General features: G+C 42.7%; 2 protein-coding genes across 4 annotated transcripts in view; both read right to left on the bottom strand.

Annotated features, from left to right (window-relative positions):
- Positions 1-19,816, bottom strand: part of mtif2 (mitochondrial translational initiation factor 2) — a 31,372-nt gene extending 11,556 nt beyond the window's left edge. For all 3 annotated transcript variants that reach the window (XR_004565181.1, XM_034187969.1, XM_034187970.1), the window contains exons 1-9: positions 19,664-19,816; positions 10,994-11,175; positions 10,791-10,902; positions 7,663-7,834; positions 7,427-7,587; positions 7,115-7,291; positions 6,908-7,047; positions 990-1,114; positions 696-897 (exon numbers count right to left, since the gene is read on the bottom strand). Coding sequence is in view for 2 of the 3 variants with exons in the window: in XM_034187969.1 (XP_034043860.1) it covers positions 696-897; positions 990-1,114; positions 6,908-7,047; positions 7,115-7,291; positions 7,427-7,587; positions 7,663-7,834; positions 10,791-10,902; positions 10,994-11,146 (1,242 nt within the window). In the remaining variant the exon portion in view is untranslated. The remainder of the gene's footprint in view (positions 1-695; positions 898-989; positions 1,115-6,907; positions 7,048-7,114; positions 7,292-7,426; positions 7,588-7,662; positions 7,835-10,790; positions 10,903-10,993; positions 11,176-19,663) is intronic.
- A 1,093-nt stretch (positions 19,817-20,909) lies between these two features.
- Positions 20,910-22,219, bottom strand: part of LOC117525707 (echinoderm microtubule-associated protein-like 6) — a 78,077-nt gene continuing 76,767 nt past the window's right edge. The window contains exon 39 of the mRNA XM_034187637.1: positions 20,910-21,249. Within this exon, the coding sequence (XP_034043528.1) occupies positions 21,225-21,249 (25 nt within the window). The 3' untranslated portion in view covers positions 20,910-21,224. The remainder of the gene's footprint in view (positions 21,250-22,219) is intronic.

The following is a 22,219-nucleotide window of genomic DNA, read 5'->3' as shown; positions in this document are numbered from 1 at the left end:
CAATACATCCAAGGACAAACTGTATCCCTCTGTCCGCCAGACACAGGCCCCCCAGACACAGGCCCGCCAGACACAGTTCCATAAGATGGATCACACAGTATACAAGCTGATATATAATAATCCCATGGAGATGAAGAGGCTCCCCCGCCCCCCCACTGGCAGCTGGAGGCCACAGAATTTCACTTTTTTTTAATCCCAAATAAGTTGTGAAATATGTTTGTTCAACTTCCTAATCTGTTTTTAAGGTATTTCCACAGGAAGTGATAAGATATACTAATGTTGGAAAGATATTCATTTTTACAATTTTTTTTAAATAAAAAAAATCTGTTTTTATTTTTCATGGCTGTCAGTTTTCCAGCCATAAAAAGTCCAATGTGAAATGTGTTCATTTTCCAATGATGTCATTTTTCTGCAGATTTAACTGACAAACAAAACACAGACGAGACAAACCCAAATTGACGAGTGAGAAAAATTATTAACTATTTAATATTTAGCTTGTTTTGTCCACCATATCTCTCTCTCTCTCAGCGAAATTACATCATGCGTGTCATATTTTACCCCTTTACCGCCCGCGCTCAAATGAGGCCGCGCTGCCCAATAATGTCACGTTTGGAGGAAGAATGTGACATCGGCCTGAAGGTGTCAAGTCTGTCGTCCGACACGACCTGTCAAAGGTTAAAGGTCACCATGCTCACCTCAGACTCCACCTCCTGGATCACCTCACCGGCAGACGGTAGCTCCTTCCAGCCTGCGACCTCCACGGCAGTGCTTGGCCCCGCTTCCTTCATGCAGCCCCTCTCATCCGACAGAAATCTAACTTTGGCCCAGGTCTTTCCCGCAACCAGAATGCAGCCTTTCTTCAGCGTCCCCTGCTGGACGAGTGCTGTTGTTACAGCCCTGCAGAGACCAATAGGAACATTGTTTACATGTTGCATAGAAACGTGAGGTCAAAGGTCAATAGTGACATGATCGGTTTCTTCCCGACTCACCCTTTGCCTTTATCAGTGCGACTCTCGATGACAACGGCCTCAACAGGGCCGCTGGGATCCGCCTTCAGTTCCAAAACCTCGGCCAGAGCCACCGTGGCCTCAGCCAGAGCCTCCAGGTTGTCACCCTGGCAACAACAGATGTTAGTGCACTGACATCGCCATGGTTACATGACATTACACACTCATTCATCTGGGGACTTCGGTAAGTGTTTGGGCTTTTTTACACTTTCATGACAGTCTATTAACTCGTCCTATTAACTCGTCAGTGGGAAGACTGGCGTCCTGACAACGGACTGCTGCTGGATCATGATCCTGAGTCCAGGGTCAAACATACCTTGACCTTTGAACTGTTCAAACATAATTGTATTCACTTGCTTCTGGCTGACTGCACAGACACACCAAATGATGGCATGCAGGCTAACGGTTCTGGTTTTGGTGATGTGGGACCTGGGTTCAGGTATGTGAGAGGCAAATAAAGAAAAATGCTTAAAATGGGCGGGGTCAAGAGGGTCCTGGTTGGGGGGTCTGAAGGGTTTTAACCATGCGAACGCTCCCCAGAACCATTTTCCTCAGTAAATTTGCAAGAAGAGAGAGAAAGGATGGAGGCAGCTGTGTGTCCAACTCTTTACGAGCTGGACAAAATCTGTCTTCATATGACACCGACGTCTGTGACGTGTGACAGGGTCGTCTCCAAAAGTGGAGAGAAGAGGAACAGAACTGAAATGATCTAGTTTTTAAATAAAAACCGTTGAAGCGCCCAAATCTCCTTCATTTTGTACAACTATGGTCTTAACAGTCTCCAGTTGCACAACTCTAATTACACACAGTATTTATGATGGCACGATCACATTATCAAATCAAATCAATTTTATTTATATAGCGCCAAATCACAACAAACAGTTGCCCCAAGGCGCTTTATATTGTAAGGCAAAGCCATACAATAATTACAGAAAAACCCCAACGGTCAAAACGACCCCCTGTGAGCAAGCACTTGGTGACAGTGGGAAGGAAAAACTCCCTTTTAACAGGAAGAAACCTCCAGCAGAACCAGGCTCAGGGAGGGCAGTCTTCTGCTGGGACTGGTTGGGGTGAGGGAGAGAACCAGGAAAAGGACATGCTGTGGAGACAGACAGACATTATAACACAAGTACGTTATTAATGTCTTTAAACAAAAAGATAGTCAATAATTTCAAGATACATATAGTGGAGTGGGGTACAATTAGTTTAACCTAACAGCTAACGTTAGCTTATCTAGCCGGCTGCAACACCGTTTATCATAGCTAACAATATAGTCGGTTCTGTTCTGTTTGGGAAGCTAACGTTAATACACACTTTTGTTTAAATCTGTTATGTGTTAACACCGTTATTGTAGGGTTAAACTACACTACTGTACTTTATACACTAGTTACCAGCTTTGTTTAACCCTGTTGGCTAGCAAGGTATGGTTGGCTTACTAACGGCTAATTTAACGGTAGCTCATCTAGCTATAGTTAACTTATTTTCGTGATTTACATTTTTATTTTACATGGTGTAGTTTTTTTAATGATTCTTCAGTTAACAAATATCAACAGATTGTAGAGGTCTATCGTAGGTTCACTTCAACTGTGAGAGACAGAATCTAAAAAAATTAAAAAAATCCAGAAAATCACATTGTTTGATTTTTAAATAATTAATTTGCATTTTATTGCATGAAATACGTATTTGATCCCCTACCAACCAGCAAGAATTCTGTCTCTCACAGACCTGTTAATTTTTCTTTAAGAAGCCCTCTTATTCTGCACTCTTTACCTGTATTAATTGCACCTGTTTGAACTTGTTACCTGTATAAAAGACACCTGTTCACACACTCAATCAATCACACTCCAACCTGTCCACCATAGCCAAGTCCAAAGAGCTGTCTAAGGACACCAGGGACAAAACTGTAGACCTGCACAAGGTTGGGATGGACTACAGGACAACAGGCAAGCAGCTTGGTAGAAGACAACAACTGTTCTGATTATTTATTAGAAAGTGGAAGAAACACAAGAATCCTAAGTCTGCGATTCCATGCAAGATCTCACTTTGTGGGGTAAGGATGATTCTGAGAAAGCTCAGAACTACACAGGAGGTTCTGGTCAATGACCTGAAGAGAGCTGGGACCACAGTCACAAAGATTACATTAGTAACACATGATGCTGTCATGGTTTAAAATCCTGCAGGGCAGCAAGGTCCCCCTGCTCAAGCCAGCACATGTCCAGGCCCGTTTGAAGTTCACCAGTGACCATCTGGATGATCCAGAGGAGGCATGGGAGAAGGTCATGTGATCAGATGAGACCAGAATAGAGCTAGTTCAGAATAGAACTATCCATGGCATTGCCGTGGATATGTTGGTGGGTGATGAGAGCAAACTTAAAATGGATTCTGTAGGTGATGTGGAGCCAGTGAAGGTTATGGATTATAGGTGTGATGTGCTCCTGTTTACGTACTCTCATCAGAGTTCTAGCTGCACTGTTTTGAATGTACTGAAGCCTTTGAAGGTTTTTTCCACAAATCCCAAAGAGCAGGGAGTTACAGTAGTCAGTTACAGTAGTCAAGCCCAGAGGAGATAAAGGCATGGACGAGTTTTTCAGCATCAATGATGTCGCTGTACTCTAGTGACTGTAGTTTCAAGTTGCTGAAATGGTTTAGTTTTTGCTGCCCAAATATCCACGAGTGGAACTGGAAAGAAGTGAAGTCTGTGTGGCCTAAAGAACTACATGAGGAACAGCAGAAGGCACAGACAAACCAGTGACCCGGGGTCACTCCTGGCAATTAACCCTCAGAACATGGCCTCTTGACAGGAACCAAATCATTGATGCTTTTGGTCTTAACCACAACAACAGGCGCACTGTGCTGTTATGAAGACATCAATGGTCAGTGAAAGATTTTCTCTCTGCCTGCTGTTGGCATTTTTCTCTGAGGCTTCAGGCTACATGTGGAGGTCTGTGGACATTTGTACTGAACAGTAGCCCAGGTTTGTGTGTGATTTTGGTCATTTTGTATGTCATCAGTGACTGTCGCAGATCAGAATGTGGTTCTGTGTTCGTACACCCATGAACGTGACAGAAGTGTAGCAGAGAGCCGTCATGACACACGAGCCCATAGCACCCTCATAAAAATGCTAAGCTCCCCCATAGCACCTGCAAAAAAAATTCTCTGGAGCCGCCACTGCCAAAACAAAATAACCCTTCTTCTTCTTTGGAGATTATTGGCGGCTTACAAACCAACATGGAGCATTACCACCACCAACTGTTTGGGTGTGGAACTGAATGAATGGATGGATTCTGACATATGTCAAAAATAACCTGGAAACATTCACCACCTCAATAAAAACACAGGTTTCCAGTAATTTCTGGAAAACTATCATCACTGATTGTATCAAATGCTTCAAAACACTGAATCATTTCAACACAATTGCTTCATATCAATTCAGTGGTTCAAAACATTTCAGTTTCTCCGTCACTAATAATTAGCAATAAAACGCGTCAGCGACCACTAATTATTGCATGTGCACGGACAGACTTATGATCATGAATACTTGCTAACCAGGATGTTAAATAACGTGCGACACGTCCTTTGAACACTAACTTATTGAAGAAAGAAGCAGAGCAACTTCCCTGAACCTCACAGTGTCCAGTCCCACGGCTACCTGATACCTGTTTCTCTGTCAATGTTCCTGCATCCAGATCACCAGTTCTGTCACTTTACATTGTCTTTCTACAGATTCTGACTCATTTTGTTTAGTTTGACACAATTACAAAACAAGGTTTTGCTTTTTCTTTTTTTTTTTTCTTTTTTGAGTTTGACCACTTTAAAACAATTTGTACCCGTTTACGGAGGCACTGTATAAGCACATGATTGTCGGAAATTGTTTTTTATGACCTCTAACATTTGTTTTCAAAAGAGACTGATTTATACAACCCCAGTTCCAATGAAGTTGGGACATTGAGTGAAATGTAAATAAAAACAGAATACAATGATTTGCAAATCCTCTTCAACCTATATTCAGTTGAATCCACCACAAAGACAAGATATTTCCTTCCCACTGTCGCCAAGTGCTTGCTCACAGGGGGTCGTTTTGACCGTTGGGGTTTTTCTGTAATTATTGTATGGCTTTTGCCTTACAATATAAAGCGCCTTGGGACAACTGTTTGTTGTGATTTGGCTCTATATAAATAAAATTGATTTGATTTGATATTTAATGTTCAAACTGATAAACTTTATGGTTTTTGTGCAAATATTTGCTCATTTTGAAATGGATGCCTGCAACAGGTTTCAAAAAAGCTGGGACAGTGGCAACAAAAGACTGGAAAAACTGATGAATGCTCAAAGAACACCTGTTTGGAACATTCCACAGGTGAACAGGTTAATTGGAAACAGGTGAGTGTAATGATTGGGTATAAAAGGAGCATCCCCAAAAGGCTCAGCCGTTCACCAGCAAAGATGGAGTGAGGATCACCACTTTGTGAACAACTGCGTAAAAAAAAAATAGTCCAACAGTTTAAGAACAATGTTTCTCAATGTTCAATTGCAAGGAATTTAGGGATTCCATCATCTACAGTCCATAATATAATCAGAAAATTCAGAGAATCTGGAGAACTTTCTACACGTAAGCGGAAAGTCCGAAAACCAACATTGAATGCCCGTGACCTTTGATCCCTCAGTCGGTACTGCATTAAAAACTGACATTGTGTAAACGATTTTATTGCGTGGGCTCAGGAACACTTCAGAAAACCACTGTCAGTTAACACAGTTCGTCGCTACATCTACAAGTGCAAGTTAAAAGCAAGCAAAGTGAAAGCCAAACATCAACAACATCCAAAAACGCTGCCGCCTTCTCTGGGCCCGAGCTCATTTGAAATGGACAGACACAAAGTGGAAAAGTGTGCTGTGGTCTGATGAGTCCACATTTCAAATTGTTTTTGGAAATCATGGATGTTGTGTCCTCTGGACAAAAGAGGAAAAAGACCATCCAGATTGTTACCAGTGCAAAGTTCAAAAGCCAGCATCTGTGATGGTATGGGGGTGTGTTAGTGCCCATGCCATGGACAACTTACACATCTGTGATGGTATGGGGGTGTGTTAGTGCCCATGCCATGGACAACTTACACATCTGTGATGGTATGGAGGTGTGTTAGTGCCCATGGCATGGACAACTTACACATCTGTGATGGTATGGAGGTGTGTTAGTGCCCATGGCATGGACAACTTACACATCTGTGATGCCACCATCAATGTTGAAAGGTACATCCAAGTTTTGGAGCAACACATGCTGCCAACCAAGCAACATCTTTTGCAGGGACGTCCCTGCTTATTTCAGCAAGACAATGCCAAGCCACATTCTGTACGTGTTACAACAGCGTGGCTTCGTAGTAAAAGAGTGCAGGTACTAGACTGGCCTGCCTGCAGTCCAGACCTGTCACCCATTGAAAATGTGTGGCACATTATGAAGCGGAAAATACGACAACGGAGACCCCGGACTGTTGAACAACTGAAGTCGTACATCAAGCAAGAATGGGAAAGAATTCCACCTACAAAGCTTCAACAATTAGTGTCCTCAGTTCCCAAACACTTATTGAGTGTTGTTAGAAGGAAAGGTGATGTAACACAGTGGGAAACATACCACTGTCCCAGCTTTTTAGAAACCTGTTACAGGCATCCATTTCAAAATGAGCAAATATTCACACAAAAACAATAAAGTTTATCAGTTTGAACATTAAATATCTTGTCTTTGTGGTGTATTCAGTTGAATATAGGTTGAAGGATTTGAAAATCACTGTATTCTGTTTTTATTTACATTTTACACAACGTCCCAACTTCAATGGAATTGGGGTTGTATCTCACGCAAACACAGAAATTTTAAAAATGCCTGTGGATTGAGGGTTCTGGTTCTGTCGTACCTTGAGAGCAGAGATGTGGATGGCCTGAACGTCTCCTCCAAACTCTTCACAGTTGACATTGTGGGCCAGCAGCTCTCGTTTGACGCGCTCGGGGTCAGCCTGAGGTTTGTCACACTTATTCACCGCCACGATGATGGGAACTGGAAGAAGGACAGACATGAAGACAGCTGACAGGAGACACACTCACTCTGCATCGTCCATCTTTACCGTTGGCTTTTCTGGCATGCTGAATGGATTCAATGGTCTGGTTCATCACGCCGTCATCTGCTGCCACCACAAGGATGATAATGTCTGTGGCGTTGGCTCCGCGGGCCCTCATGGTGTTAAAGGCAGCGTGACCTGGAGTGTCCAGGAATGTGATCCGTTCACCTGTCGGCAGCTGAACTGGAAGGAAAAAATCCACAAAATGATTAACGACAGACAGAGAAACAGACAGAAAGACACAGACGGACACGCTTGAACATTGACTGTGTGGATGTTTTAAAGACTTTTAAAGACATCAGTTTTTTTTGGCGTCACCGAGAAACGCTCCAATGTGCTGAGTGATGCCTCCAGCCTCGCTGGCGGCAATCTGACTTCTCCTCAGACTGTCCAACAGCGTGGTCTTCCCGTGGTCTACATGACCCATGATGGTGACCACTGGGGGGCGTGGCAGCAACTGGGTGGGGTCTGCTGGGGGCCTGACAGGAAGAGGCAATATCAAGACAGGAAGTGGCCTCCTTATATGGACAGAGCCACTTCTAAGTGAGACGTACCGCCTCTGGACATCTTTGTTCTCCTTCTCTTTGGTCTCCGACAGCTTGGCCCATGTGGCCTTCATCCCTGAGCGCATCACCACCTCTTTGATCCACCGCTCCTCAAGAACAAAGTCCGCTTCTAACGAGTCCATGTCCATGGGCGTGTGCAGAAGAACTTCCAGCACATGATCTGTGGACGCAAACGTGGTAAAACCGCTTATACTCAGGAAGCAGAAAACTGCACCGCCACATGTCCACACACACGTCCAAACACACATACACACACGCAGTGGTGGGCACAGTTCCGCTAATCTGCTAACCGCTAATTATCAAAGTTAACTTTTTTTATTAGCAGATTAGCTTTTCAGCTAACTTCAAAAACCATCAGCGGACCAATTAGCTTCCGCAAAATTTTGTTCCAATAACTTGTAGACTGCTAAAGTTTTTTTTGACATAGTAATGGTGAAAAACATTTATAAACCCTGTTGGATCCTGTCCACTATACATTTTGCAGCAGTGAGGCAGCTAAGAGATGCTGAGCTCAATTCTACCCCAGTAGAAAGGGCCTGACAAAAGTAATTTCCCTTTACAGCATACAGCGGTCAGGCAGTGAGGCCAAATGCCTCAAAAGGAAAGTAGGTTTGACTTATGGTTTTGATTTATAAACCAAATTAATCCGGATAGTTTAACAACATTAATGTCAACTCTGTCATTTGTACAAAGTGAAAATATAACACATATCTTTTGATTTTAATATAATGCACTAATTCTGAAGTTTTGAACATATTAACCCACACACAGATGTCAAACTGCATTATGGGTGAACTGAGCATGCGATCACTGTTTGGTTGATTCATTTAACCAACACAAAACTTAACGTGTTGGTTTTTACAAATAAATGTGTATTTGTAAAATACGTCATTTTTTTCATTTGTTAAGAAAAGGCATTTGCAAAACTGAAAATTCTGTTTGTTAAGTTGTGATTCAGCCAGGCAGCAACAACCATGTGATATAACTGGGCACTATACACACAGTGTTCTATGCATTTTGACCCATCTACTGGATGGCATATTACATTATTTTAATTCATTTTATTTTGTTTTATGAATTGTTTTGTATAAAGAGCCTTGAGGTGACTCTGTTGTGATTTGGCACTATATAAAGTGAATAAACTGAATTGAAACTGAGGCTCAGTTTACCCATAATGCAGTTTGAACATAGTGCTTTGCTTTTGAGGACTTCAGCCTCATGGTTGAACCGTTGTATCCTGTGAATGTAAATGACGCTTCCTTACAGCAGTGGGCTGGGCGCACAAAGACAGAAGTGCTGACTTGGTGGTGGTGTGGGTTTGTGATCGTCTTTGATTCTGATCTGAACTCAAAACCACCGGTCTGTCAGTGGCTGAGTGTACCAGAGACAATACTGAAAGTTATTGGTTACCGGTTAGCTGTAGCTTCTGCTAAATTTTTTTTTAGTGGTTTATTGGTTTAGCATTATAAAACTTAAATTTTCAGTTAGCTGATTAACGGTTGTGTTCCAACTATAGGGGGATCACACTCCTCAGCCTCCCCGGTAAGGTCTATTCCAGAATACTGGAGAGGAGAATTCGACCGATGGTCGAACCTTGGATTCAGGACGAGCAGTGTGGTTTTCGTCCTGGTCGCAGCACACTGGACCAGCTCTACACGCTCCATCGGGTGCTCGAGGGTTCATGGGCGTTCGCCCAACAAGTCCACATGTGTTTTGTGGATCTGGAGAAGGCATTCGACCGTGTCCCTCGGGGCACCCTGTGGGGAGTGCTCCGGGAGTACGGGGTCTGGGGTCCTTTGCTAAGGGCTATCCGGTCCCTGTACGACCGCAGCAGGAGCTTGGTTTGCATTGCCGGTAGTAAGTCAAACCTGTTTGCAGTGCACGTTGGTCTCCGCCAGGGCTGCCCTTTGTCACCGGTTCTGTTCATTATTTTTATGGACAGAATTTCTAGGCGCAGCCAAGGTGTAGAGGGGGTCTGGTTTGGGAACCACAGAATCTCGTCTCTGCTGTTTGCGGACGATGTGGTTCTGTTGGCTTCGTCAAATCAGGACCTTCAGCGTACACTGGGGCGGTTTGCAGCTGAATGTGAAGCGTCCAGGATGAAAATCAGCACCTCCAAATCCGAGGCCATGGTTCTCGACCGGAAAAAGGTGCTTTGCCCTCTTCAGGTCGGTGGAGTGTCTTTGCCTCAAGTGGAGGAGTTTAAGTATCTCAGGGTTTTGTTCACGAGTGAGGGACGGATGGAGTGTGAGATCGATAGACGGATCGGTGCAGCATCTGCAGTGATGCGGTCGCTGTATCGGACCGTCGTGGTGAAAAGAGAGCTGAGTAGGGGAGCAAAGCTCTCAATTTACCGATCGATCTACGTTCCAATCCTCACCTATGGTCATGAGATTTGGCTCATGACCGAAAGAACAAGATCGCGAGTACAAGCGGCCGAGATGAGTTTCCTCCGCAGGGTGGCTGGGCACTCCCTTAGAGATAGGGTGAGGAGCTCGGTCACTCGGGAGGAGCTCGGAGTCGAGCTGCTGCTCCTCCACGTAGAAAGGAGTCAGTTGAGGTGGCTCAGGCATCTTTTCCGGATGCCCCCTGGACGCCTCGCTGGAGAGGTGTTCCGGGCACGTCCCATTGGGAGGAAGCCCCGGGGAAGACCCAGGACACGCTGGTGGGACTACATCTCTCGGCTGGCTTGGGAACGCCTTGGGGTTCCCCCTGAGGAGCTGGGGGAGGTGTGTGTGGATCGGGAGGTCTGGGCGGCTTTGCTTGAGCTGCTGCCCCCGTGACCCGACTCCAGATAAAGCGGAAGAAAATGGATGGATGGATGGATGGATGATTAACGGTTCTCAAAGGTAACGTTTTGGTTAGCTGTGCCCACCACTGCATACACATGTCTGTACATACACGTCCACACACACGCGCACGTCCAAACACACACACGTCAACACACATGCACACATGTGATGGACCTGCAGCAGCCTGATGGACTGCGAGTCCAGTCCTTGTGCTGAACCAGGCCAACAGTCTCATCATTAACAACATTTTAATGGTCAGTACTTCACATTCTGTTCTGCTCAGCAGCTTCTCTCTGAAGACACTTGGAACTCACTGGGTCTTACCAACGTCTCTGTTCATGGCCTCCGCCAGAGCCGCCACCGTCATACTCTGTCTGATCTCCACTTTTTGTTTGTCCTTTTTGGGGTTCACATTGTGTCTCTGCTGACCTTTGACCTGACATTAAGCACATGTTACGCAGCACATCAGTACAGGTGAGAAATGGGTCGAGAACTGATGAGTGTCACAGAAATAGTTCCAGCATCACCTGCTTTGCAGAAAGGTTCCTGTGCTGTTTGGAGACAAGCAGAGGGCGGGAACACTGGGCGGGGCAGATACACGATGAGGACAGGAATCTGAAGACCAATGGCAGCTCAGCACGAACCAGCCGCATGGTTCTGAGCATCACTGATGACATCATGACAGCAGAGAATCAACCTGTCATGTGACCTTAAAAAAAAGAGAGAGAGAGAGAGAGATGTCAGGTGACGAAAACAAACTACTGTAGCCACACCCACTACATGACAGAACCACCTTGGCAATAGCAACCACCCAGGAAGCCAACCGGTCCATCCTCACCTCTCCAAAGTAAGCATCTGCTACCAGGTGGAAGGTGGGTGTGGCCCGAACCCACAGAGGGCGTGGCCCAAAGCGATGAACTACTTTTGGCTGAATGAAGAATTTCTTTTATTTATTCATTTTCTGAACGCTGCGTGGTTCAGTCACACAGACGGTACGGGAGGTGATGGTCTAGTGGTTAAGGTGTTGGGCTTGAGTCCAGAAGATCATGGGTTCAAATCCCCGCCTGACTGGAAAATCACTAAGGGCCCTTGGGCAAGGCCTTTAATCCCCTATTGCTCCCGGTGTGTAGTGAGCACCTTGTATGGCAGCACCCTGACATCGGGGTGAATGTGAGGCATAATTGTAAAGCGCTTTGATTGTCTAATGCAGATGGAAAAGTGCTATATAAATGCAGTCCATTTACCATTTATTTACCATTCACGGTTTTCCTGCAGACTTCTTAACTGTGTGTGAGCAGCTCACAGGACACACTGAGGCTTCTTCAACATTCAGTGTTGTTTTGAAGGTTTTACTGATAAATGTGCAAAAATACAAACAAATAAGGCACCAAAAATGGATGAGCAACATAAGCAGTACACACACACACACACACACACACACACACACACACACACACACACACACACACACACACACACACACACACACACACACACACACACACACACACACACACCACGACTCGCTCACTGGAGCCCCTATTTTCACAGTTCACGTGGTACTCAGCTCAGGTAGTATGAATCACACTTTAATTACTACGTAGTAGCGGCTACCTAGGGTGCACTTTAATTATAATCTGAATGGGCCAGCACGCGCTGCGTGCCAGGTAAGGTGTGTATTTTTTCAGTTTAAATGTATCTGCTGTGTGTCAGAGCATTGCAGTGATATAACCTGGTGTCACCTTTTGTCAGTCACTTGAGTCTCATGAATGTCATGAATTGCTCTGTGAAAATTAATGATGACAACATGCACACAATGCAAAGTCCAGTCTGAAGGTGTTTCTGAAGCAGCCGTACGGTTCTGAGCCGTATTTAGACCACAGTGAGGGAGAAGAAAGCTTGGAGGAAAACCTTCAGTCTGACAACAGTGACGATCAATCATTCAATCAATCAATTTTATTTATATAGCGCCAAATCACAACAAACAGTTGCCCCAAGGCGCTTTATATTGTAAGGCAAGGCCATAGAATAATTACGTAAAAACCCAACGGTCAAAACGACCCCCTGTGAGCAAGCACTTGGCGACAGTGAGAAGGAAAAACTCCCGTTTAACAGGAAGAAACCTCCAGCAGAACCAGGCTCAGGGAGGGGCAGTCTTCTGCTGGGACTGGTTGGGGCTGAGGGAGAGAACCAGGAAAAAGACATGCTGTGGAGGGGAGCAGAGATCGATCACTAATGATTAAATGCAGAGTGGTGCATACAGAGCAAAAAGAGAAAGAAACACTCAGTGCATCATGGGAATCCCCCAGCAGTCTATGTCTATAGCAGCATAACTAAGAGATGGTTCAGGGTCACCTGATCCAGCCCTAACTATAAGCTTTAGCAAAAAGGAAAGTTTTAAGCCTAATCTTAAAAGTAGAGAGGGTGTCTGTCTCCCTGATCTGAATTGGGAGCTGGTTCCACAGGAGAGGAGCCTGAAAGCTGAAGGCTCTGCCTCCCATTCTACTCTTACAAACCCTAGGAACTACAAGTAAGCCTGCAGTCTGAGAGCGAAGCGCTCTATTGGGGTGATATGGTACTACGAGGTCCCTAAGATAAGATGGGACCTGATTATTCAAACCTTATAAGTAAGAAGAAGAATTTTAAATTCTATTCTAGAATTAACAGGAAGCCAATGAAGAGAGGCCAATATGGGTGAGATATGCTCTCTCCTTCTAGTCCCCGTCAGTACTCTAGCTGCAGCATTTTGAATTAACTGAAGGCTTTTCAGGGAACTTTTAGGACAACCTGATAATAATGAATTACAATAGTCCAGCCTAGAGGAAATAAATGCATGAATTAGTTTTTCAGCATCACTCTGAGACAAGACCTTTCTAATTTTAGAGATATTGCGCAAATGCAAAAAAGCAGTCCTACATATTTGTTTAATATGCACATTGAATGACATATCTTGATCAAAAATGACTCCAAGATTTCTCACAGTATTACTAGAGGTCAGGGTAATGCCATCCAGAGTAAGGATCTGGTTAGACACCATGTTTCTAAGATTTGTGGGGCCAAGTACAATAACTTCAGTTTTATCTGAGTTTAAAAGCAGGAAATTAGAGGTCATCCATGTCTTTATGTCTGTAAGACAATCCTGCAGTTTAGCTAATTGGTGTGTGTCCTCTGGCTTCATGGATAGATAAAGCTGGGTATCATCTGCGTAACAATGAAAATTTAAGCAATGCTTTCTAATAATACTGCTTAAGAGAAACATGTATAAAGTGAATAAAATTGGTCCTAGCACAGAACCTTGTGGAACTCCATAATTAACCTTAGTCTATGAAGAAGATTCCCCATTTACATGAACAAATTGTAATCTATTAGATAAATATGATTCAAACCACCGCAGCGCAGTGCCTTTAATACCTATGACATGCTCTAATCTCTGTAATAAAATTTTATGGTCAACAGTATCAAAAGCAGCACTGAGGTCTAACAGAACAAGCACAGAGATGAGTCCACTGTCCGAGGCCATAAGAAGATCATTTGTAACCTTCACTAATGCTGTTTCTGTACTATGATGAATTCTAAAACCTGACTGAAACTCTTCAAATAGACCATTCCTCTGCAGATGATCAGTTAGCTGTTTTACAACTACCCTTTCAAGAATTTTTGAGAGAAAAGGAAGGTTGGAGATTGGCCTATAATTAGCTAAGATAGCTGGGTCAAGTGATGGCTTTTTAAGTAATGGTTTAATTATATTTAAACCATATTTTATTACGATATTTATTGGCAGAGTTTAGATCACAGAATATTATTAAAATAAATAAATAAACAATACAAGCGCTTTCAGCAAGGGTGGACGTGATGAGGTGTTTTATCTTCAGCTCTTTGGTCGTAATCAACTGATAAAAAAAAAAGTTTTACTATCTGTGACGTCAGAAAAAAAGTGATGAGGAAGTGTGGATGTTTTTATTTGATTTTTTTTCCCTTAGAAACAATTTCAAATCTGAAAAATGACATGAACTGAAAATATCAGCTATTTTTAAAATAAATGTTTCCTTCTTGAATACAGTATTGTACATAGTAGCATAACATGTTATTATTAAATATTAAAACCATTCACACAAGAAGTAAATATACAGATCATCTTTAAACTTATCGACATTTACAAAATGACACAACTGATAATTTAATTCCTTCTTTCCTGGTGGAAGAAAACTCCATTTGACACACAGGACTTTGGTGCCAGGTTCCAGCGCAGCTGTAATCTGTTAAAGCAGGTGATCGATCCAGTCAGTGTTGTTAACTAGCCGCTTTGCACTGCAGGAAAAAGACTCGGAGCGCCTTGTGTGCTCATAACGTCTCACTCTGCCCGCAACGACTTTATCCCATGATATAATCATCTGAAAATACTGTTCTGTCTCCGTGTCGAGTGAAACAGCCACAGACACTGTGCAAGTGCGAGCACATCAATAAGTGTTCCACCTGCCATTCTGCCGGCAAAAATTAACCGCTCTGAGACCCAAAACATGGTGCAGCTCTGACCCAAACCACTCAGTGGAATCAGGGCCGTCAGTAGCCTATAAAAATCCATAAATAAATCCAGAAATGAATGGGGCCATTAAGATAATGGTTCTGAAGCTGACGCCACTTCCTCCTCCACCTTGTCCAATGTCAACACACCAGGAAGTTCCTGGTTTTTAGTGCCGCGCAGTTCTTGAAGAGATAAATATTTGGATTTTGAACTGTGCACCAGGAAAGGATAAATGTCAAACTGTTGTTTAATTTTAGCCTTAAATATTCATGAAAACATGGCATTATGTGTAACCTACCCTCTAACTAAAGGGATATGAAATATACAAGGACACAGATAAACTTAGGGGGACCAAATGGTCCTGTTTTCCCAGCACATGTCCTGTTTTCACATCCTGTCCAGGCTGTCCTGGGTTTTTTTTTTTAGAAAGTAATGAAAATGTCATGTTTTCATCTCTGAGTAAACTTTGAGTATCATTTGAGTATCTTGTTGCCGGCTGAGTGTCCTTCTTTTTGGGAATCAAATTATGGTCATCCTAGTTAAAATTCTTCTGTATTAACCCGTGCATAGAACGAGTAACTCAGCAAGTTTATATATATATATATATATATATATATATATATATATATATATATATATATATATATATATATATATATATCCATGAAGTATTCACAGCACTTCACTTTTTCCACATTTTGTTATGTTGCAGCCTTATTCCAAAATGGAGTAAATTCATTTTTTGCCTCAAAATTCTACCGAAAACACCCCATAGTAACAATATGAAAAGAAAAAAAGCAAATTTATTAAAAATAAAAAACTGTTTTGTTTTTTGTTTTTTTTTGTTTAACCAGGTTAGTCCCGTTGAGATTGAGACCTCTTTTACAAGGGAGACCTGGACAAATATAAAGTTTTCAGTCCATCTAACCTGCATGTCTGTAAATGTGGGAGGAAACTCACAAACAGCATGCAAACTCCACACAGAAAGATCACAGGTGGGAATCAATACATGACTTTCTTGCTGTGAGGCAACAGTGCTAACCACTAATCCACCGTGCTAAGAAATGTCCATAAGTATTCACAGCCTTCGTTCAATACTTTGTTGATGCACCTTTGGCAGCAGTTCCAGCCTCAAGTCTTCTTGAATATGATGTCACAAGCTTGGTGCACCTATCTTTGGGCAGTTTGGTCCATTCCTCTTTGGAATCAGGTTGGATGTGGAGCGTCGGTGCTCAGACATTTTCACATCTCTCCAGAGATGTTCAGTCAGATTCAGGTCTGGGCTCTGGCTGGACCACTCAAGGACATTCACAGAGTTGTCCTGAAGACACTCCTTTGATATCTTGGATGTGTGCTTAGGGTCATTGTCCTGCTGAAAGTTGAACCGTCGCCCCAGTCTGAGGTCAAGAGCGCTCTGGAGCAGGTTTTCATCCAGGATGTCTCTGTACATTGCTGCATTCATCTTTCCCTCAATCCTGACTCGTCTCCCAGTTCCTGCTGCTGAAAAACATCCCCACAGCATGATGCTGCCACCACCATGCTTCACTGTAGGGATGTTGTCTGGTTTCCTCCAAACATGACGCCAAAGAGTTCAGTCTTTGTCTCATCAGACCAGAGAATTTTGTTTCTCCTGGTTTGAGAGTCCTTCAGGTGTCTTTTGTCAAACTCCAGGTGGGCTGCCATGTGCCTTTTACTAAGGAGTGGCTTCTGTCTGGACACTCTACCATACAGGACTGATTGGTGGATTGCTGCAGAGATGGTTGTCCTTCTAGAAGGTTCTCCTCTCTCCACAGAGGAATGCTGGAGCTCTGACAGAGTGACCATCAGGTTCTTGGTCACCTCCCTGACTAAGGCCCTTCTCCCCTGATCGATCAGTTTAGACAGGAGGCCAGCTCTAGGAAGAGTCCTGGTGGATCAGAACTTCTTCCATTTACAGATGATGGAGGCCACTGTGCTCATTGGGAGGTCTATAGACAATTCCTTTGACTTCATGCTTGGTTTGTACTCTGTCAACTGTGGGACCTTATATGTAGACAGGTGTGTCTCTTTCAAATCATGTCCAATCAACTAAATTTACCCCAGGTGGGCTCATTAAGCTGTAGAAACACCTCAAGGATGATCAGTAGAAACAGGAGGCACCTGAGCTCCAGTTTTATTTTCTATTTAATAAATTTGCAAAAACCTAAAAAAAAAAAAAAAAAAAAAATTACATCATCATTATAGGGTATTGTGGGCAGAAGTTTAAGGGGAAAAAATGAATTTCATCCATTTGGAAAAAGTGAAGCGCCGTGAATACTCTCCACTCTACATGATTTAGACCTGGTTTGAATACGCATTAGAAATTTGGTGTTTGCGTTAATAAAAAAGAACATAACAGTGTGTGTGTATGTTTGTGTGTGTGTGTGTGGGGGGGGGGGTGTCTTCAATATGTCTAGTACCTATGGCCCTGGTGCGACACCCCTGACAGCAAGACATAACACACTGACATTTTCTACCCTTCTTCTTTGTCTTTCTGCTGTTCCCGTTAGGGGTCGCCACAGCAGATCAATCGTTTCCATCTCACCCTGTCCTCTGTCACACCAACCACCTGCATGTCCTCTCTCAGCACATCCATGAACCTCCTCTTTGGTCTCCCTCTTCTCCTCCTGCCTGGTGGCTCCATCCTCAGCATCCTTCTCCCTATATACCCTGGGTCCCTCCTCTGCACATGTCCAAACCATCTCAATCTCGCCTCTCTGACTTTGTCTCCAAACCATCCCACCTGAGCTGTCCCTCTGATATGTTCATTCCTAATCTTGTCCATTCTTGTAGTGGCACTGTCTCTAAACCATACAACATAGCTGGTCCACCCTTCTAGTTTTCTTCTTCTACCGCTGTTCGTGGCAACGTTTTCCTCCTCTTCTTCGTCGTCTTCGCCCAGCAGTAGCCCAATTTCCACTGGCACCCTGTTGGGCAATAGCACCGGTGGCGGACGTTGTTAACCCGGGCCGCGACTGATCCGGTATGGGAATTTGATTCTGAGTCTGCATAGTTGGTTTGGCTTGTTTTACACCGGATGCCCTTCCTGACGCAACCCTCCTCATTTATCCGGGCTTGGGACCGGCACTCAGAATGTACTGGCTGCACACCCCAAGTATTTTCCCACTCTAGAACCAATGACACTGAATGGCTAACTCACCTTTGCTACTTAATAGAGATCATCACTTTTACACGCACGCACACCACGGAGACCGGGATGTTTTGATTCCTCTGCTGAACCGGTGTCGTGGTCTGAGTTTGCGCTGGTCTCATTTTACCACATGCATGCACAAATCAATTTTTTTTCGCAGTCAACTTCTGGGAGGTCTAGAATTACCATTTCTTGCGGCGATCTTCAACCGAGCAGACGTATTTTGAAATAACTGCATTTATACCAGCCTGGTAAAATCAGACCAAGCTGGTAAAATCAGTCTGGCTAACTAATCAGTGAGATAATCAATTCAAAATTCATTTATTTATGAAGCTGAAGGATCCATTTGGGGATCAAACACAAAAATAAATTTGTTCTTCTGGTAAATTCAGACTTGCCTGGTAAATTTATACCAGCCTGGTAAAATCAGACCAAGCTGGTAAAATCAGGTAACTAGTAACCAGAATTATAATGGTTAAATCAATAAGCATCAATAGAAAGTGACAGGATTTACTTGTGGTTCCAATTAAAAAAATTATTTCATATATTTGCTTGGCCAATTTACCACGCAAATTTACCATCTCAGACTGGTATCACGGTCTGAGATGGTAAATTTACCATCTCAGACCGTAAATTTACCATCTCAGACTGTAAATTTACCATCTCAGACTGTAAATTTACCATCTCAGACCGTGATACCAGTCTGAGATGGTAAATTTATGGTCTGAGATGGTAAATTTACCATCTCAGACCGTAAATTTACCATCTCAGACTGTAAATTTACCATCTCAGACCGTGATACCAGTCTGAGATGGTAAATTTATGGTCTGAGATGGTAAATTTACCATCTCAGACCATAAATTTACCATCTCAGACTGTAAATTTACCATCTCAGACCGTGATACCAGTCTGAGATGGTAAATTTATGGTCTGAGATGGTAAATTTACCATCTCAGACCGTAAATTTACCATCTCAGACGGTAAATTTACCATCTCAGACCGTGATACCAGTCTGAGATGGTAAATTTATGGTCTGAGATGGTAAATTTACCATCTCAGACCATAAATTTACCATCTCAGACTGTAAATTTACCATCTCAGACCGTGATACCAGTCTGAGATGGTAAATTTATGGTCTGAGATGGTAAATTTACCATCTCAGACCATAAATTTACCATCTCAGACCATAAATTTACCATCTCAGACCGTGATACCAGTCTGAGATGGTAAATTTATGGTCTGAGATGGTAAATTTACCATCTCAGACCATAAATTTACCATCTCAGACCGTGATACCAGTCTGAGATGGTAAATTTATGATGGTGACTGTACATATTAAATCTTTTAATTTGAAATTATTTGACTGATCTTTGGCTCATCAGGTTTTATCCATTAAGCAATATTATACTTTAAAATAACAATAATAATGTCTCACCAAACACAAAAGTTTTCAGTATAAAAAAATCAACAAAATCATGAAAACAGAAAATTTAACATGAGACCTACCTTCCATGGAGCAGCAGTACAAAGTTTAACTCTGTTGAAACTATGTTATTTGCGTAGCTTCAGGAATAATTCATGTTTTAATTTGAATTAATGTATTAATCTTTTATCTCAGTAAACTGGTTTCACCTCCATCACGGCCGCCATGACACGCGCTTCTTCTTCTTCTTGATAAAGCCAGAGCACATTACTGCCACCTACTGGACACAGCGGTACGGAAAAGCCGAAGGTTGCCGAATATCCAACGAGCGGAGCCGAACCTCAACAGAAAGTCTGTTCCTTTTTTTGTGACTGGTACAACAATACGTACGCAACAATACCCAACAATACGTTAAAAAAAATCAGTTTAAGTATTTGGGAGAGTTTTAAGGTCGTGTTTGTGGAAATCTGGTAAAATGCAGCAACTTTAATTTCAAGTATAACTGAAGCCAACAACAGTCTGCATCATTACATCAGAAATTAAGTTATTACAGGCCTCAATCACATCTCACCTGGCCAAGGACACGCCCACGTCTCACCTGGCTGGAGCAGATAGATGGTTACTTTGGAGAGGTGAGGATGACCAGTTGTCTATCTGTGTGGTTGCCATCCAGGGCCCAAGGTGGTTCCATGGTGCGCTGGATGTGGCGACACACAGAAGTAGCTCTTACTCCTCGACCTGGACTATTTTCTGAGAAAACTGGTTCCCAGTGAATCTGTTCAGGGATCGGGCTCAAAAAAGGGTGTATTTGGTGTTTGTTTTATCATTTCATTTGTGAAAAAGGGTGCAAACACTCACAGTGTCATTCTTACTTTTATTTTGAAAGACCACATTTCACACTTCCAACATGCTTCCTGTACATAATTTTTTTCTGGCCAAACGGCCGTTTCTTTAAGCGTCCAGACAAAGTCACAAATACAAAAGCACTGAGTTCAGATTCTAACATCTCGCTTCATTTCAAACTCATTTTATGGTGAGATTTGAGGTAGAAAAGCTCCAGTTTTTAAAAGCACAACTTCATCCATTCATAAAAACATGTTCTGCTCCTTCTGTCATTTTCATATTTTCATGAAATTTGGTAAAAAATATTGTGTTTCACCTGAAACAGAAACATAACAATATGATCAGCAAAATGGGGCGGGGCCAAGACATGTTAAAAATACAAATATGCGAGGCGGAGCTTCAACAGGGGGCGGAGCCAGGACATTAAAAAGCTTTTGTGCCCTTCTTGTTTCTGCCTTTTAGAGCTTCAGTAAAAATAAAAAATCATTAACGTTGTTAAAAGCCCTAAATCAGCAAGTTTGTAGCACCACTTTAATAAAGAAAACTTTATCACACGCTTGGGTTAAGAAAAGGCACCGACACTGAAAACGTGCTACGATAAAACAGCTACATGTTCCCTTTTTAGAAATCACATTTTCAAAGATCTCATGAAACATCTTCACAACAATGTGCAGGAATGACATCACAGACAGGGGGAGGAGCTTCCCAGAGGCCATGCTTCAGCCGACACGAGGGTTCGAGCCGTGAGCCAAACCACTGTTCAGTTTCAGACCGCTTCACACCGGTTTTCGTCTTTTTCTGTCACTGGCATCTCCACACAAATAAACTGTGGATGAAAGACAGGGAGAGCAGTCAGCCTCCTGAAGCTCAGCGTCTCCAGATTTAGTTCTACAAGTCCTAGGTTGTGTTCCTGAGGGCAGACAATTCTCTAGTAACTCCAGATGGTTCCCTCAATATCGAGATGCTCATTTCACACCAAAACATCCTAACCTCCAGCTGACATTTGTTAAACTTCAAATCTGGATTTTTGAGAACCCTCAGGAAGAGATCAACCTAGAATAGCATGGATATTAAAAGATGGTCCTGTGATCTTAGAGACCAGACAGACCCATGTCTGAGAACAGTTCATAAGTATGTTTATTTGAAATGGGACAGTGCATATTAATGAACATATAGTAGTTACATATAAATATGACGGATTATAGCAGGATGCTAATTTCCATCCGTAGTCCCAGTAACATAGAAACAGACTAAGACCACACAACATACCAAAATAAATTAATCATGACAGAAAAACAATTAAAACAGAATACACATACAAATATTTACAAATTCAAAGTAGCAATAATCGATAGTTAATAAGCAGCCGACAGGTGGAGGAACCAAAAGAGTTTTATGATGGGTGTTGAGCAGTGGTGGGCACAGTTCTGACAATCCGATAACCGATAATTATCGAAGATAATGTGTTCATTATCGGATTATCTGTTTAGATAACTTTAAAAACCATTATCGGACTAATTATCTTGCGATAAATTTTTGTCCGATAATTTTAGACCAATAAGACCAATAACGTGGTAAATAAACCTGAACAGCTACAAATATTTATAAAACTTAAAATCAGTTGAGTACCTACCTGTTAAATGTTTCGTAGCTGATGTGTAGTTCTACCCTCTGCAAAACAAAGGAGAGCTGTTTTAAGAAGAAACCGCTCTATCCTCTGTAGACAAAGGAGAACTGGTCCCAAAAAACAAAAAAACAACTCATTTGTTTTAACCCCATACTGAAACGCGGGCAAT

Source organism: Thalassophryne amazonica, chromosome 15, assembly GCF_902500255.1.
Source record: "Thalassophryne amazonica chromosome 15, fThaAma1.1, whole genome shotgun sequence".
Classification (NCBI taxonomy): domain Eukaryota; kingdom Metazoa; phylum Chordata; class Actinopteri; order Batrachoidiformes; family Batrachoididae; genus Thalassophryne; species Thalassophryne amazonica.
Note: the sequence above shows the minus strand (reverse complement) of the source record. Positions and strands in the feature narration are given on the sequence as shown.